Source organism: Pinus tabuliformis, chromosome X (genome assembly GCF_031772625.1).
Source record: "Pinus tabuliformis cultivar Carrire ecotype Pingquan chromosome X, CPIR1, whole genome shotgun sequence".
NCBI classification, from domain to species: Eukaryota; Viridiplantae; Streptophyta; class Pinopsida; order Pinales; family Pinaceae; genus Pinus; species Pinus tabuliformis.
The window spans coordinates 295393060-295410098 of NC_142308.1; the positions used below are offsets into that span (position 1 = coordinate 295393060).

General features: G+C 37.2%; 1 protein-coding gene across 1 annotated transcript; it reads right to left on the reverse strand.

The window, feature by feature from the left end:
• Positions 1–10174: 10174 nt before the first annotated feature.
• Positions 10175–11234, reverse strand: LOC149139564 (transcription factor bHLH149-like). The gene has a single exon (XM_089449745.1). It carries the CDS (start codon positions 11180–11182, stop codon positions 10613–10615), a length of 570 nt encoding a protein of 189 aa, XP_089305871.1. The 5' UTR covers positions 11183–11234; the 3' UTR covers positions 10175–10612.
• Between the last annotated feature and the right edge of the window lie 5805 nt (positions 11235–17039).

Genomic DNA, 17039 nt, shown 5'->3' on the forward strand with positions numbered 1-17039 from the left:
ATATACGGAAGATGTGCGCATATACGGAAACTGGGCATATACGGAAGATGTGCGCATATACGGAAACTGGGCATATACGGAAGCTGTGCGCATATACGGAAACTGGGCATATACGGAAACTGGGCATATACGGAAGATGTGCGCATATACGGAAACTGGGCATATACGAAAGATGTGTGCATATACAGAAACTGGGCATATACGGAAGATGTGGGCATATACGGAAACTGGGCATATATGGAAATGTGCGCATATACGGAAACTGGGCATATACGGAAGATGTGCGCATATACGGAAACTGGGCATATACGGAAGATGTGCGCATATATGGAAATTGGGCATATACGGAAGATGTGCGCATATACGGAAGATGTGCATATACGGAAACTAGGCATATACGGAAGATGTGCGCATATACGGAAACTGGGCATATACGGAAGATGTGCGCATATACGGAAACTGGGCATATACGGAAGATGTCCGCATATACGGAAACTGGGCATATACGGAAAATGTGCGCATATACGGAAACTGGGCACATACGGAAGATCTGGGCATATACGGAAACTGGGCATATACGGAAGATGTGTGCATATACGGAAACTGGGCATATACGGAAGATGTGCGCATATACGGAAACTGGGCATATACGGAAGATGTGCACATATACAGAAACTGGGCATATACGGAAGATGTGTGCATATACGGAAACTGGGCGTATACGGAAACTGGGCATATACGGAAGATGTGTGCATATACGGAAACTGGGCATATACGGAAGATGTGAGCATATACGGAAACTGGGCATATACGGAAGATGTGCGCATATACGGAAACTGGGCATATACGGAAACTGGGCATATACGGAAGATGTGGGCATATACGGAAGATGTGCGCATATACGGAAACTGGACATATACGGAAGATGTGTGCATATACGGAAACTGGGCATATACGGAAGATGTGCGCATATACGGAAACTGGGCATATACGGAAGATGTGTGCATATACGGAAACTGGGCATATACGGAAGATGTGCGCATATACGGAAACTGGGCATATACGGAAGATGTGCGCATATACGGAAACTAAACTGGGCATATACGGAAGATGTGCGCATATACGGAAATTGGGCATATACGGAAGATGTGCGCATATACGGAAACTGGGCATATACGGAAGATGTGTGCATATACGGAAACTGGGCATATACGGAAGATGTGCGCATATACAGAAACTGGGCATATACGGAAGATGTGATGCATCTAAATCAAGATGTTGCAAGAAGATTCTCATCCTTACCTTCCAATTTGTATAATTTGAGCCATTTAAAAATGGAACTCCAACTGAGGTAATCAGGTCCTAGTTCTCCATGATCCTTGATCTTCCTTCTAACTATTAAACTGATCCTGAAGGAGGCTAGCTTCAATACAAATTTTTAGAAACAATGGAAACTAGGACACTACTAAGAGGGGGGGTGAATTAGTAGTGTGGCCAAATTATACAATTCTTCATAAATTTCACTTTTGAATCACTTTAACAATTTTTCATGGATCAACAACACAACTCAATCATGTAGAACATAATATCATAAACCTCAAGCACATGAACTACATATACACAAGACGCTAATCTTCTTTTTATTACAATCTTCAACTTCATTACATCATGGCCCCACAAGCTACCACGTGTAGGTTTATCAGTTGCTACTACTAGGAACTTCAATCTCGTCCATTAGCCTCATGAAGGTTGCAGGAGCATTCATCAATCCGAAAGGCATAACCAACCATTTGAAAAGGCCCTCCTTGGCTTTGAAGGCAGTCTTCCACACATCGGAGGGTTCGATTGGTACCTGGTGATATCCTGACTTCAAATCGATCTTGCTGAAATATTTTTCCCCCTTTAGTTGGTCCAGGAGGTCATCAATCCGTGGGATTGGGTACCTATTACAGACAATGATCTTATTCAGCGCCCGATAGTCAATACAGAGTCTCCAAGTCCCATCCTTCTTTTGTACCAGCATGATCGGGCTCCCACAGGGCGATGAACTCGGACGGATGTGACCTTTTTGCAGCAACTCCTGAATCTGCCTCTTGATTTCATCGTTCTCCAGAACAGAGCGCCGATAGATTGGTCCATTGGGCAGCGGCGAACCTGGGGTCAGATCAATGGAGTGCTTGACCTGACAGTGCAGAGGAACCCCTGCGGGGGAGGTGAAGATGTCCTCATACTCCTCCACGACCTTGTCCATCTGTAGTTGTCGTGCGGAGGGGCCCTGTCTGGAGGTCGTGGCCACCGTCTTCTTCTTTTCTTGAGGGCGTATCATCAGGAAAACAAACTTCCCGGTTTTGGAAATGAGCTTACTACATTGTTTTGCAGTAACCAAAGAGATGGCGGTAGGCGGTGCTACCTCTGGTATCCTGTACAACTTATTTCCCAAAGTAACAATAACAACACGGGGCCTTGACTCATACACAGCATGTCGCTTCCACAAGTATGGTTGTCCTAATAACACATCACAAACTTCAAGGGGAGCAATGTCACACAATACCTCATCCGTGAAGGGCTTGATGTTGTATGGAAGGCGACACTGTTGGCTCACGCGAAGATCTCGTCCTTGGTGCAGCCACCCAATGGTGTATGGTTGTGGATGTGTTGTGGTCGGTAAGCCCAGCCGTTTCACGACCTCTGCCGAAATGAGGTTCTTTTGGCTCCCGCTATCGACAATGAACTGTAGCGGGGAGCCCTTTACCCACATCTGGGAGTGGAAGAGACGCTCCTCCTCCTCTGGATCTTCAGGTTCCTCCTTCTGGATCTTCGTGGTGGCAACGGTGGCATTGGGCTCCGCATCGATAATCTGCTTCCCTTTGTCATTCCCCTTATCGGGTTCTGACTCAGAGTCAGAACATGCATCTGATTCTGAAACCTTTAGCTCGGCCACTAGTGACTGCTTGGTCCGACACTCACTTGTGTTGTGAGTGGAGCTCTTATGGAACTCACACCACTTTCCGGTGTCCTTTTTCGGCTTCGCGGCGCTGTTCTTTGCTTGCAGCTTTGGCAGGTTGTCTTGGGCCGCCCCGCCTTGGCTTTGCCCTTTGTTCTGCGATTTGGGGGCACCTTTCCCTTGTTTCGGATTCGCAGACCCAAAGTCTCGCTTCTTCTGTTTAAACTTTTGCTCAACCTTGATGACATATCGGTATGCCATGCCAAGCGAGGAGATTTTCAGGAATTCTATTTCTTCTTGGATGTACTTGTGCAGGCAGCCACGGTATTTGAGTTCCAAATGCTGCTCTGTATCCTTGATACCCAACTTTGTGCGAAGGGTATGGAAAATATCGGTAAACTCTGGTACGTCTTGGTCCCTTCCCTGCCGTAGCGTGGTCCACTTTATGTATTGATCCTCATAGCTTCCGACAGGGTAGTACTGCTCCTTGATGGCATCTCGGAATGAATCCCAAGTCGGTGCGACTGAAAATAGTGAGCTTGTACTTTCATCCTTCTGCTCGCAGTAGGTTTCCCACCAATCCTTGACGTGGGGGGCTGCTTTGAGAAGAGCAAAAATAATCTTTTCGCGACTGGAAAAATCATGAACAGAAAAATAACCCTCTAGCACATTTAACCATTTATCGATGGCATCTGTGTCTATCTGACCCTCGAATATGGGGATTTCAAAATTAACTTGTACCTTAAATGGTGTGGCATTTCCAGAGTTGCTGTTGGAAGCCGATGTGTCGCCCCTGGGTAGCCGCTGAAGGATTTGGGCAAAGTTGTCCATCATCGCTTTCCTTTGTCGCTCGAGGGCTTCATCGAGCAAGATTTTGATAGGATCTCCTGCCCCCTCATCTTTCTTTGCGAGGCTAGTCTTGCAAAGGTTCGACCAGTTCAAGCCCTAACTCCTTATATCCCGACCTCGTTGGGGACATGCAAAGAAAAACAGAGAAGAAAAGCAGACCGCTCTGATACCACTGATCCGGATTTAAACAGGAACGCAATAAAATATAGAGATAACCATAAAGACAGATATGCAGCGGAAATAATACCTCAATTGATTACTGTAAAATACTGAAATATGCTTACAATTGTCATGCAGTCAACCATCTTAGTCAAGTTATGATTTGGCCAACCAAACTATTTTAGAGGGTAGCTAAACATGTTCTATGGTACCTCAGAGGCACTACCCAGTTTAGACTTCGGTATAAATGGATAGAGGGAGTAAATTTGTGTGGCTTCACTAATGTAGATTGGGCGGGAAATCCATCAAAACCGAAAGAATACATCAGGTGGAATTTTGAGTCCACAACAGTTTACTGGTACAATAGGAAGCAGATATCAATGGCACTCAGCTCAACAGAAGCAGAATACATGGTTGCAAGTCAAGCAAGATGTGAGGCAATCTGGATGAGAAAGATACTTGTTGGCTTGTTTGGTCAGATGATGGATCCTACTATGATCTACTGTGATAATCGTAGTTGTATCATACTCTTTGAAAATCCTTTTTTTCAAGATCGATCCAATCATATTGATATCTGGTATAACCATCTACAGGGTTATGTGTAGAGGTGGATTATGTTGTTGCAGTACATTCCAACAGAGGAACACGTTGCAGATATTTTGACAAAGGCCTTTTCAAGAGAGAAGTTTGAGTTCCACAGGTGTAGGATGGGGGTGGTTGATAATCCTTTTCTTGCTCAAAGGGAGTGTTGAAAATGCATCAAGAAAATCTAGTTTTGAGTTGGCCTTTGTCAAACTAGATTAAATTTTGAATTTCTATTTCAGTAGAATACTTGGAGGCACTTAACTAATGTTGCATGGCTCTTTTCACTCAATTCACTCTTTAAATTCGAGTTGGAGAAGCTTGACTTGAGTTCTACATGTTTGATTGCTAATTTGTAGCAATCTATTTTAGTTAATTTAAGTTATTTTCAGTTTAATTAGTTCTAACAGTCATAAGAACTAGTGGAGGTCAAGTTGTGGAAGTGGAACTTCAACCACACTCAGTGATCAACCTGTTAACTAATCAATCAGCCCAAAATAATTGTTGCATGCAGAGAATTCGAGTTACCTAGTTGAGATGGTAATTCCAAGGCAGTGTACTATAAATTTTAGCATATTCTAATGTGTACATGTGGTGCATACAATCAGAGAATGACTAAAGGCTATTATGCAATTCGTGGGTAAAAATTTCCTAAAAAATAGCTGCAATTTCCCAAGGGAACAACACAAGGAAATAAGAGGTTGGGAAGGCTTGAAATTGGCTAAGTGTTAGCCAAGTTTGTTCAGTCAAGCAGAGGGATATACTATACACTTGCATTGTGTTCTCAAGCTTGATCAAACATTGCATTTCTTCTCTATTCTCTGATTAATGCAATATTGATAGTAGGGAGTTTTGAGAAATTTCTTTCCAGTATATAAATCTTTGCGCATGTGTGATGTTTCATTTTGCATGTCTATGATTCTTGTTTTAGATGGTGAATTAACTTCTGAAGATTAGTAGAGTAGCTTCAAGTCTTGTGATTTAATAAATTTCATGAGCAATATTGAATTTACACATTGATTTCTACATGAAAAAGAAATTTATTGATAGTAGATTCAAAGGACGTAAGATAAAGAATCATGTCACAATTATATCCGTATGGCTCAATAATGGGTCCAACATCAATTATTATTTCAAGGCATCAAAATACCATTATACTTGGTCATCCCAATTGAAAAGCATATTCTTTTTTCAAAACACATAAAATCTTTTGCGAGCTTAGTGTAGTGAGAAATGAATTGATGTAAGAAGTTTGAATTCCCTTGAAAAAATTATAGTTGGATAATAGTGTGTAATAGAAGCATATTGATGATAGCCTTGAACATTATTGGATCAACCATGATCTGATTCTTCAACACGATGAAGCCTAGTAATCACCCAGAGATTAGACATAAGATGTACTTGTGGGGATTCAAATGAGCATTGTAGTAGTTGCAACAAACAAAGATGGTTCATAAATACATCGTAATTATCCATTTTTTGTGAATGGGAATGAGGCCATCCAGATAACCTTTGACAATTTAGCTAATATTATGAAAACCATGTAACATGGTCATTGGAAAGTCACCATTAGAATTTTTAATGACAACTTTTTATATGCAAAAGTGTCATAAGGAAAAATTAAAATTACCTTATGCGACTATTTGAGATTCATCTAAATTTATTATATCCAAATAATTTCTCATATCATTACTAAATGTATCATAACTACACTTGAAAAAAACTTGATTTTCATGTCTCGTACATTCTGTCAAACACTTTACATGTAGACCTTTCTTTAAATACTTTGTATATAACCAACCAACAAATATTTTTATTGTAGACATTTTGTCAAACATTTATCATGAAATCAAATAAGAAACATTGGTCTAATCCCATTTGAAACATACTAACTCAAACATGCCAGTAAATCATGCAACTTTTTGATTTATGTCTTTGAGGTATTTTATCAAATAGTTTGTTGCAACTTGTAATAACACACCTTTAACACATTTATTTAAATTCTTTGCATGCAAATAGGTATAGATGAACTATGAGAGTACTATTGTACAATGATGCTAACATATATCAACACTATCCCTATCCAAAAAGCAACAATTTCATTGGGGCATTTCATCAAATAGTTTGTATGCAATGAGTTATTAAATCATTTATGAATTTATTCAAACACTTTGCATGCAAACTAATTTTTCCATATCTCCAAAATTATAGCGGTACAAGTTATAAAAATTGAACAAGATGACCAGTGGCAGCTCCCCTCACTATGGTCCAAGTTTCAGCATCTAGAATATCTCAGATGAAAATTTATAGCAAAAATTCCAACATGATTGGATTGATGTATGATTTTAGGATCATAGAGGAATTTCAAATTCCACTAATCATATATCGTAAAATATATTGACCCATGATCTTAAATTTAGACCAGGATCCATGATCTAAAATTTAGACCAATGATTAGCAGGATTTCCACTCACTATGGTCTAAGTTTGAGATTTTGAAACCTCCCAAGAAATATGTTATAGTAGAAATGAAAAAGAAGACATATTTGATGAATTTAGGAAGCCCAACTCCCTCTAATCGTATTTTCTAAAAAATCATGAAGCAAGATCTAAAAATTGGACAAGAGGATTAGTGTGGTTTTCCCTCACAATGGTCCAAATTTCAGCTCCTTGAACCTCCCAAAAGAAAATTTATAGTAGAAATGGAAACATGACATGTTTAAAGAAGAATTTAGGAAGCCTATCTTCCTCAAATAGTGACTTTAGAAAATCTAATACATATAAAAAGCTACAACCAAATAATATAAAATCTACAACCATGATAAATTTTTTGGAAAGTAAATGTATGTACATATAAACTTGTTCAAAAGAGAAATTAAATAATCTTTCATAAGAGATACTTATTTAGACTCAAGTATTTTACAATTTGGAACTGAAGAAGGGTGAGCCACCAAATATAGGCTTAGCTATGCTACAACCTTTCTCATAGTTGATCACCCTCAAGCTAGATCTTGAAGCCCTGAGATAAAAAAATAAAATCAAGGATTTTCAGGGCTACTCTTCTCCACACACAAGAGAGAATCTAAGTGTTTTTCCTTTCCATTCATTGACCAAGCCCATAGAAATTCACAAATGAAAATGAAAGTCTGCACAACACAAGGGAGTCCTCCTATGACCTATGTAGTCCCTCGGCCTTCCCTTGTTTAGTGCTCTTTGTGCCACATAGTCCTTAGAGCCATCTAGTCCAAAGGAAAAACACTACAACACATTCAACTTCTATTATAAAACATGTCACCAATTTTCATTCCAATTCAAATTTTTGATTCATAGGGAGAAAATGAGTGTATGAGAATAATAATAGATTAATTCTCAAAATAAAAAGGAAAAAAAATTATTCTCCTTTGCTTTTCTCCATTTTATAAACACATATTGACCCTTCATCTTCTCAATCATCACATTAATGGAATTATTAATTCAAGGTATATATTTTACTCTCAAAGCATCATAATCTATTGGTTGTCTCTCTTGTTTAATTCTAATATATTTTATTAATAAAACAAAATATTACATCTCATAATAAACTTTCAACTCATAACATCAATGCTAACACCCTAACATTATTTGTCATTAATTACAAAAAATCAACAAAATAAAAAAAAAAATGTCACAATACCCTACCCCTTAAAGAAAAGAAACATTGTCCTTAGTATTGTACCTCTTGCAAAACCAATATAGGAATAAAACAAATAATGCTTCCCAAGTGGCATCTTGTGCTTCATAATGCTTCCACTGTACTCTAAAATGCACAATGGTTTCGTTTTAAATTAGTATCTCTTCTTTCGTAGAACACATTGTGGTTCTCGATTGAAAAGATCCACTTAGACCACATTTAATCAATTACATGATTAAAATTATAAACATTAATATGATTAAAATCATAAACATATTTTTTAAGAAAATATATATAGAAGACATTATAAAATTTATTGTTATCACATACCCAAACTAACCAATGAGCAATTCTCATACAATTCCAAAAACATTCATTAAAACTAAAACTAGAGAAAAAGTCCATGTTTGATGACACAGTACATCACTTAAAACAGTACATCACTTAAAACAGTACATCACTTAAAACCAAAACCGTAAAATTTATGCATCCCCTAAAAATATTGACAGGCATTGAGTGAAAGATTTTGAGCAAGAAACCCTCCATATAATGTGCGAGGGGCCTGTTCCTTCGAATTTTCCATGCAAGATCCCAAACGCATTCAAATGATAAGTTGAACAGGGTGGAATCTTTCAAGAACATGGGCGGGGTCGGGGAAGAGACGGAGCCGAAAAGGTTGAACCTTTTGCCCGTTTTCCTAATCTTTAAAGAATTGCTACACACATTTCATTATTTCTTCCTCATGACTGTTTATTCCGAAATAGTAAGCAACATGTAGTAGCGAAACTTCAGAAGTATACCACAATTCTCTGGGCAGGGTTAATGTAAACACATAAGAATATATACCCCGAAATATCAGCGAAACTCAAGAAATATATCACAATGCCTGTGGACGGTGGATCATGGACCAGATGGTGCAATTTTTTTGATACAATATAGCGGTAGTCTCGTGAATTTTGATATATCTTTTTGGTTTAATTTATTTAAAATTTTGAAAATCACAAATTTGAGTCATAAATTTTTTATTATCTAAATGTTTCAAAGATTTCTCAAAATCTACATATAATCACAAGCTTATTTTAAATTTTTATTTTAAATAATAAAATTTAAGATATAGACAAAAACAAAAATTTAGCTTAAATTTAACAATTTTCTTTTGAAATTTCAGAAATATACCCTAATTCTGTGGGCGTCACAATATATACCTCGAAATATCAACAAAATTCAGTAAATATATGACAATGCTTGTGGACAAGATGATGCAAAAAAAAATTGATATAATATAGTCATAGTCTCTGCTATATGTGATTTTTGATATATTTTCTGATTTAATTTATTTAAAATTAAGAAAATCACAAATTTGAGTTGTAAACTCTTTACTAGTTATCTAAATGTTTCAAAGGCTTTGAACAATCTATATATAATTAAAAACTAATTTTAAACAACAAAATTTAAGATTTAGACAAAAAAATAATTTCCCTAAATTTAACAAAAACTTTAAAATATAACAGATTTAAAAATCTATATTTCGCAAATATTCCAGATCTGTATATAACACTAATAAGACTATTGCAAATCCATTCCAAACACCAAAAACTTTGATATAATATATAGCTCTCTAGAACGTTAGAAATTAAGATCCAGTTGCAAACCCATCCCAAACACCAAAAACTTTTGATATAATATATATAGCTCTATAACGTTAGAAATTAAGATCCCGCTGCAAACCTATTTGAGGCGTGTAGCGATGGAGAAAACTTCGAAACATTTAAAGAGCGCTATTTCTCCAATATCACAGATCTGTGCATAGAATTAAGCAAAGATTTAGATATAGTATATAACTCTGTAAGACTTTAGAAATTAGGATCCCGCTGCAAACCTATTGGAGGCGTGTAGCGATGGATAAAACTCCAAAATATAGTAGATTTAGAGACCGATATTTCTTCAATATCACAGATCTGTGCATAGAACTAAGCAAGATTTTGATATAGTATATAACTCTCTAAAACTTTAGAAATTAGGATCCCGCTGCAAACCTATTTCAGGCGTGTAGCGATCGATCCAGGAGTACATTCCAAGGCGACAACTTACACCTACATTGCCTGGTTATGTACACTTAATAATTCTATAGGCTCAATGTATAAGAAATTGAAGAGGTCTGTACTCAAAAGCAGTTCGGGGAATCAACCTGGTTCCAGGCTAGGAACTATGAAGAGATTTGCAATTACACTAACATCCGGAAATAATGGTAAACTTTCCAAACCAATAACTAAGATTTCCGGAGTAGAAATTACTAATTCAATGAAGGTGCGGTGATTCTTCAAGAAATCAAGCATTGGTGCATGAGACATCATATTTTTACAGAAGGGGAAGCTGATCCCTAGCGTTGGCGCATGGGACATCATATTTTTACAGAAGGGGAAGCTGATCCCTGCTGCTGCTGCTGTGTGGTGGCTTCGTCCGTACATTAGTAGAACTCGTGTAAAATTCTGCGAGGGCCTCCATGGCGTGAACTTGCACTTCAAGATTCAGTATGTAGTCCGCCGTCTCCTGAAGAAGGGTATCAAAGCCAATGCTTCTGCCACCGGGAACCAGCCTCTGCAGGGTCCCGAGTTTCCTGTCAATGGAGCCATCGTCATGGCTGTCTGTCTTTACATCAATATTTTTACAACATCGGGAACTGAGAGAGGCCAATCTCGTTCTCCTTGCCAGCGTTACGCTACGGTTTCGGCGGAGGGAGGATTTCTTCATCTTCAGCGCCCCCATCATCTTTTCTCTGCGCAAGAGGTGAAGGTTCAGAGCTCGACTCCACGCAGAACCCTTTTTCGCAGTTTGAGCCAAGCACATGTCGGCTACGCGCCGAATGGCTCGCTGTCGCTGCGTTTGGCTAGAGCGCCTTCTATGGATCTTTTGCAGCGCGGGGAGAAGACGGGTGAAGTAGACTTGAACTCTTGACATGTTCCTGCACTTCCCTTCCATGGCAACGAGATTTCTGGGCTTCTATTCTTCTGCCTGGACAAGATCTTGGGGGCAGGCGATATAAAGCCAGTGAGGAAACAGATGTGGGGCAGCAGTTGGAGACGTTCTTATGCATTGTTCTGTGTATGTGCTTCGGCAACAAGCGGGCTGAGGAGACCCTGTTATCTGTACAGGGCATCATGTCGGAGCTCTCCCTGATCAACTGACGAAATCTTACCAATTCCAGAGTTCTTCTATCGTCGATAATGGGCATGGTTCGCATAGAGGTTTGGGTTTTTGAAGGAAATGAGGGCGGGGTTGATTTTCCAGAATGAATTCAAATTTGAATTTCATTAGCCCGCGCATAATTTAAAAACTTGAGCGTATACAATCATGTATGCTCCATGCCATAACCTCCAAAAGCATGGCGTACTATCAACGCAATTTCTGGGATCCATCATGGATGCATAAGTCATGGTGGATGAATTTGAATACATACAGATACATCGATCGGAATCTGTTCGTCGGGAAAGGATGCACACGGGTTGACAGCCATAGCCGATGTCAGAACCCGTCTCCCAAGAATGTCCTTAGACTCTGTTAAGAGAGCATTTACTATGCTATAGTCCATGAAATAGCACTTGCCATGGGCCGGGTGGGTTCAATCCCCACCGAATCCACTTTAAATGCGATGGTGTATTAACATATCACATGGTTATATGTTGGTGGGTGGTTAAGTTTTAAATACGGGGGCATATGGTTATGTCATAATCATACTTTTAATAACCATATTCGCTTTCAACTTTCGTTAAGTTATTTTTGGTTTGTGTAATATAGAATCACATTAATTTATATATGATTTTTGTTATATGGTTATTAATAACCATTTTCCATATTGTAACATGATTTTTGTCTTCTTTTTATGATATTTTAATATTTTTTTTTTTGTCTTATATGCAAGGTTAGGAGACTAATCCTAGCATGCCATGTGTCGATATTTTAGTGGTTATTCAATCGCCACATAAACTTAGTGGGTCCCACTTGCTAACTAGGATGCTATGTGGCACAGTGTGGGCCCCGTTTTTTTCTTTGTTATGTCAAACTTTGAAGAGCTCTATCTTTCGCATACAAGCTCGGTTTGACGAACCATTCACACCGTTGCGATCACGACAACGAGATCTATGCTTTGGTCATGGTTTGACAACATTCTGATCACTTTGTTTTTTGACCCTTTCTGAGTCCTTTTGAACTTCTGCATGGTCCATGATATCAACATTATGGATCACAAAAGTCTTAGATCTAACATATATATACTTTATAAAAAAATGTAAAACCTTATAGATAACCTTCTCAACGAAAACATGATCAGTACAATAAAACATTATTATTTTTGCTCAATAGGATTTGATTCTCCATCCTCACAATGGAAAATTACGATTGACAAAATACATCAATTTACCAATTGGTAAAACTTAAATTGATTGTATTTTAAACCTTAACACTAACTTGAATTCAATATTTTTACTTTAATTTAGCTATATTTAAACCAAGTTCAAGTATTAGTTACTATGTAGCACTTGTTATAAATGTATTTTTTTAATCAACTTTTACATCTAAATAACAAAGGTTTATAATATGCTTCACAAGTAAATATTTAATTATTGATATTTAAAAATATATATATTAAGAATTTGTTTCTCATATTTAATCTTTTTTTTCATACATATATACTCTTCCTGTTATTCATAGGAATCAAGAAAGAGTCAATACATAGCTCTATCACGGAATAGACCTCTGGACTTGTGGAGACCAAACCTCCACACAAATCTATTAGACCACGTTAAAATTATTTATCTACTTATGCAGTATTAAAGAAAAAACTTTTTTAAGCTTATTGAAAACAAAAGTACAATTAATTTTAATAATGCAAATGGTTGTAAATCAAATAACAAAGTTAAAAGAAGTTGCTTAAAATTGTGTGTCCATAGATAAGCATTCCACATGGAATCATAAATAAAGGTTTATCTTGGCATTATATAATTAGAACTGAGAAGAAAGAGAAATATGTTTCAACGCATATATAATGGAATTATATATAAATATATTTTGACATAATTAAAATAAATTTGAATATAAAATTAAAATTAAATAAAAATATGTTTTAATGTATAATTAAATTTGAAAATTTAAATATTTATTATTAAACATTCTATTCATGAACATATTTTAAAATTTATCTTCTATGGGTTTTCTGCTATAAACAAATGAAATTTCAAATTTTCTATTTCCACTCACTGATAGGAAGGTGTTCCTCTGCAAGCATTGACTAGGCAAATTTGGCCAATTAGAGCATTTCATTTTTGTCCTCTTCCATCGAATCAATTTTTACCACGTGGCGAGATCTCACGACTCCTAGATTTCAACTCCAATCTTTGAGTTCAGTCTTCTCTTTCGTCGGTTGTCTCGAGTGAGGGTCTCGGGATGCGTTCTCAATCACAATGCAACCCATAGTTGCAATGTATCACTAGTGCAGAAGATCTCTAAAAATCCATCTCCAGCGCTCCAAAGCTCGATCTCTGGGAAGAATCCCTTTTAATTTAGAATCCAAACCAGGCAAACCTAAATGGTCACAGATGTTGAGATTATTGAGAATTTTTCCATGGTAAATTCTCTATTGAAGCATAACCTATAGTATCGTGCATCACAATGTTTCTTGGTTCAAACATTTATAGCATCTTCATCTTTCTAACAATGGATTTCACCATTTCAATGGTAGTTGGTGGCAACCCTTTCTTTTTCCAGAACGTTTAGTCTCTACAGGTGGCTCAACTTTGATAATTCTAGACACCCTATATCTCTTTTGAAAAACCATTATAGGTTCAGTTTCAAAACAAGGATTTGTTCCATTATTCTCCCTTCTACTTTATTTCTTTTATGCAAAAAATTATGTGGATTTCGGGAAAGATATTTTTGGATTTGAACGCTTAGGGTACATTCATCCATGAACAATGATATTTCGACTTATGATAAAAACAAAAGCCTCTACAGGACAAAGCCTCTCAATGGAAAGAAAGTGGAAATGGAGGTTGTCCCGATAGAAGTTGAAGGAGGACGATTTTTTTCTAGAAGTATTAGTATACAATTTTTTTTCTTTTCCTTTTTTCCTTCAATGCCATATAATTTTTTAACCGTTATTTAAGTTGAAATGTGATCTATTACAAAATTTAGTTTTCCTAACCTCATATTTTCTTAAATTTAACTAGCAATTCATAACTCTCCAAATATAGTTTAGCTTCGCAGATAATGCTTCTGAGATACTTTAAGTTAATTTTTCTAGATAACCTTAGTTAAGATTCTCATCTACACCTCTACTAAATTTTCCATTAACTAATGCAAATTGTTGAAATTCATCTTATACCTGGATTTAACATCATAAGATAAAATGTGGTTTTATGGAATTCCAAAGTTGAACCTTTCTGTTTTCAACCTACGATTTGTTTTTCAGGCATACCTCGATGAAGCACATTGTCAGGGAGCTCTAATATTGTAGCTATACTTTTGTGGTTTTCCATAAAAGATTCCATGTTTGCTAATTTTTTGCATTGATAGTTTTGTTGAAAAAGGGAGACATTGAGAAGCTTTAAGGGGCTTACCGGTTTTTTATTAATTTTACTTAGAAGGTGCGATATTCTCTTAAAAATACGCTCTTAGGAGTTGGACCGCGAAATTTATTGAAATGACATAGTTGGGGGAAAGATTCACAACAAGGTATGCGGTGTTTGTTTACAATTCTCTACATGCTATATTTGTTATATAATTTCATTCACTATGTCTTGGTGAGTATTTCATTTTGTTTTGCTATCTAGAAGATAATTGCAAACAAGAAAATATTTTTTTAGTTTATGTGGCATTTGAAAAAGTTTCTTAAAGGTCTTCGCGTCTCCGAACTAATGTTGAACATCATTATCGAGGAAAAGGTTTGAGAGACGGCCTTCAGGTTTGAAGGTGTATTAATATTAATATTCATTTTTATTTTTATAGTTAAGTGAAGGGTTACTTAAAATTTATCATTTCCTTTCGGAATTGTTTATATTTTTCTATTTTTATGGTAATGGAGTGAAATTCCATCATGTTAATTATTATATTTTAATAAAAGTTTAATCTTTCTCTTTGATTAAAAGGGTTTCAAATACCCTAGACTAGAATTAACATGAAATATATATATATATATATATATATATATATATATATATATATTCCTCTTTTATGTTTGTTTTCCTTATAATGTCCCAACACGATAACAAACACCTTCATTTTATTTTCTTTTATTGTAGGTATTAAACATGGTTGCCATTTATATTTATATGGGGAAATATACCATTTCAATATTTCATTGTTAAAATATAGTAATAAGTTTATTTTTGTTTTATCTATAAATACTATAAATAGGTTATACAAGTTGGAGTTTCATGTTTTGACCTAATGTTGCTTGGTAGAGCATGTCAAAAAATGTATGCATGATTGCATTCCTAATGTTAGACTGAAAATAAATGTGTGATAGTATAATTTTTATTTGAAGATAATAAACTTTTGTATATCAAGTAATATTATCCTTTTTAGATCTAAATATGTTGTTACTTTCCTTATAAAAAGCTTCATGAGGTAAAACTCATTGTTGGTTGAGGGAGAGAGAGCTACAAGCAAGGATAGAGAGAGGTATAGGAAGAGTCTAAGAGGGGGAGAAAGAGAGAGAGCATGGGTTTTATATATGGAGGGAGGGGGAAATAGAGTGGTGGAAGGAGAGGGAGAGAACATGAGATATAGTGGGATGGAGTGGGGGGGGGGGGTGTGCGAAGGGGAGAGAGAGAGAGAGAGACGGGTAGTAAGGTAGGGATGGGAAGGGATGAATGAGGAGGGATGGAAAAGGGGTTATAGAGAGAGATGGTGGTTGAGTGATCCGAATCAGATCCTAAACACTCTCTAAGTTTTCATAAACTCTTTTAAATTATGCCAAAAGATTCAAGTCTTAGAAAAATCAAGCTATCAAAAGGAATCCTCGTGACAGTTGCAATTGTGATCAGTGCGGAGCAACGAGGACCCTCGGTCGAGCGCGCAGGCCGTTGGCCCATGGTAATGTGCGCTAGCACAAACTGGCAAAACCAGAGGCTAATTCGAGAAATGGGGGTAGATTTAGATATGTGATTATCGCAGGGTGTCCCCCTCAGTGAAGGAAAGCCCCGAAGCGCTCGGACCCAAAATGAATATGAAATGCGGAAAAGTAATGCGTTCAGTTCCGTAGCGCAGGATTCCCCAAAACTGGCAGGAATATCAGAAGGCTTCGAGGCGGTAAGCAGTTTTGACTGAGTCCCGCCTGATGCCACACATCGAGCGACACGCGTCCAGCAGATGAGAGAGAAAACCGCTTGCATCAGACGGGTAAACGTCATGCAACTTACTCGCCCGGTATGAACGACGACTGTAGGATCTGGGGGGCCCAGATCAACGGCGAAAATGCATCCCGATAAATGACTGGATTTGGCAAAGTTATGAAGCAAGATTACAGGGGATTTGAAGTCTGATGTGGATGATGAGTTGGCAAAAGAATCGTGTTTCGCGGGCGATCTTGAAGCAAACGGAAATAACGGCCATTCAAATATGATTCAAGGAATCTGACACACTCAGTTCATTAGGAAACAAGTGGCCACCTCCCTGCGAGGCATTACCCAGTGATGATGACGCAGAGTAGAGGAGTTCGAACGGACAGAGGCAAGGAAACCAGAAAGCTGGGAAGCGGAAATGAACAGTCAAAAAGAGCAGACTGGCTTAAAAGCCATGAACTGACAGAAGCAGATAACAACAACGACAATGACAACAATAA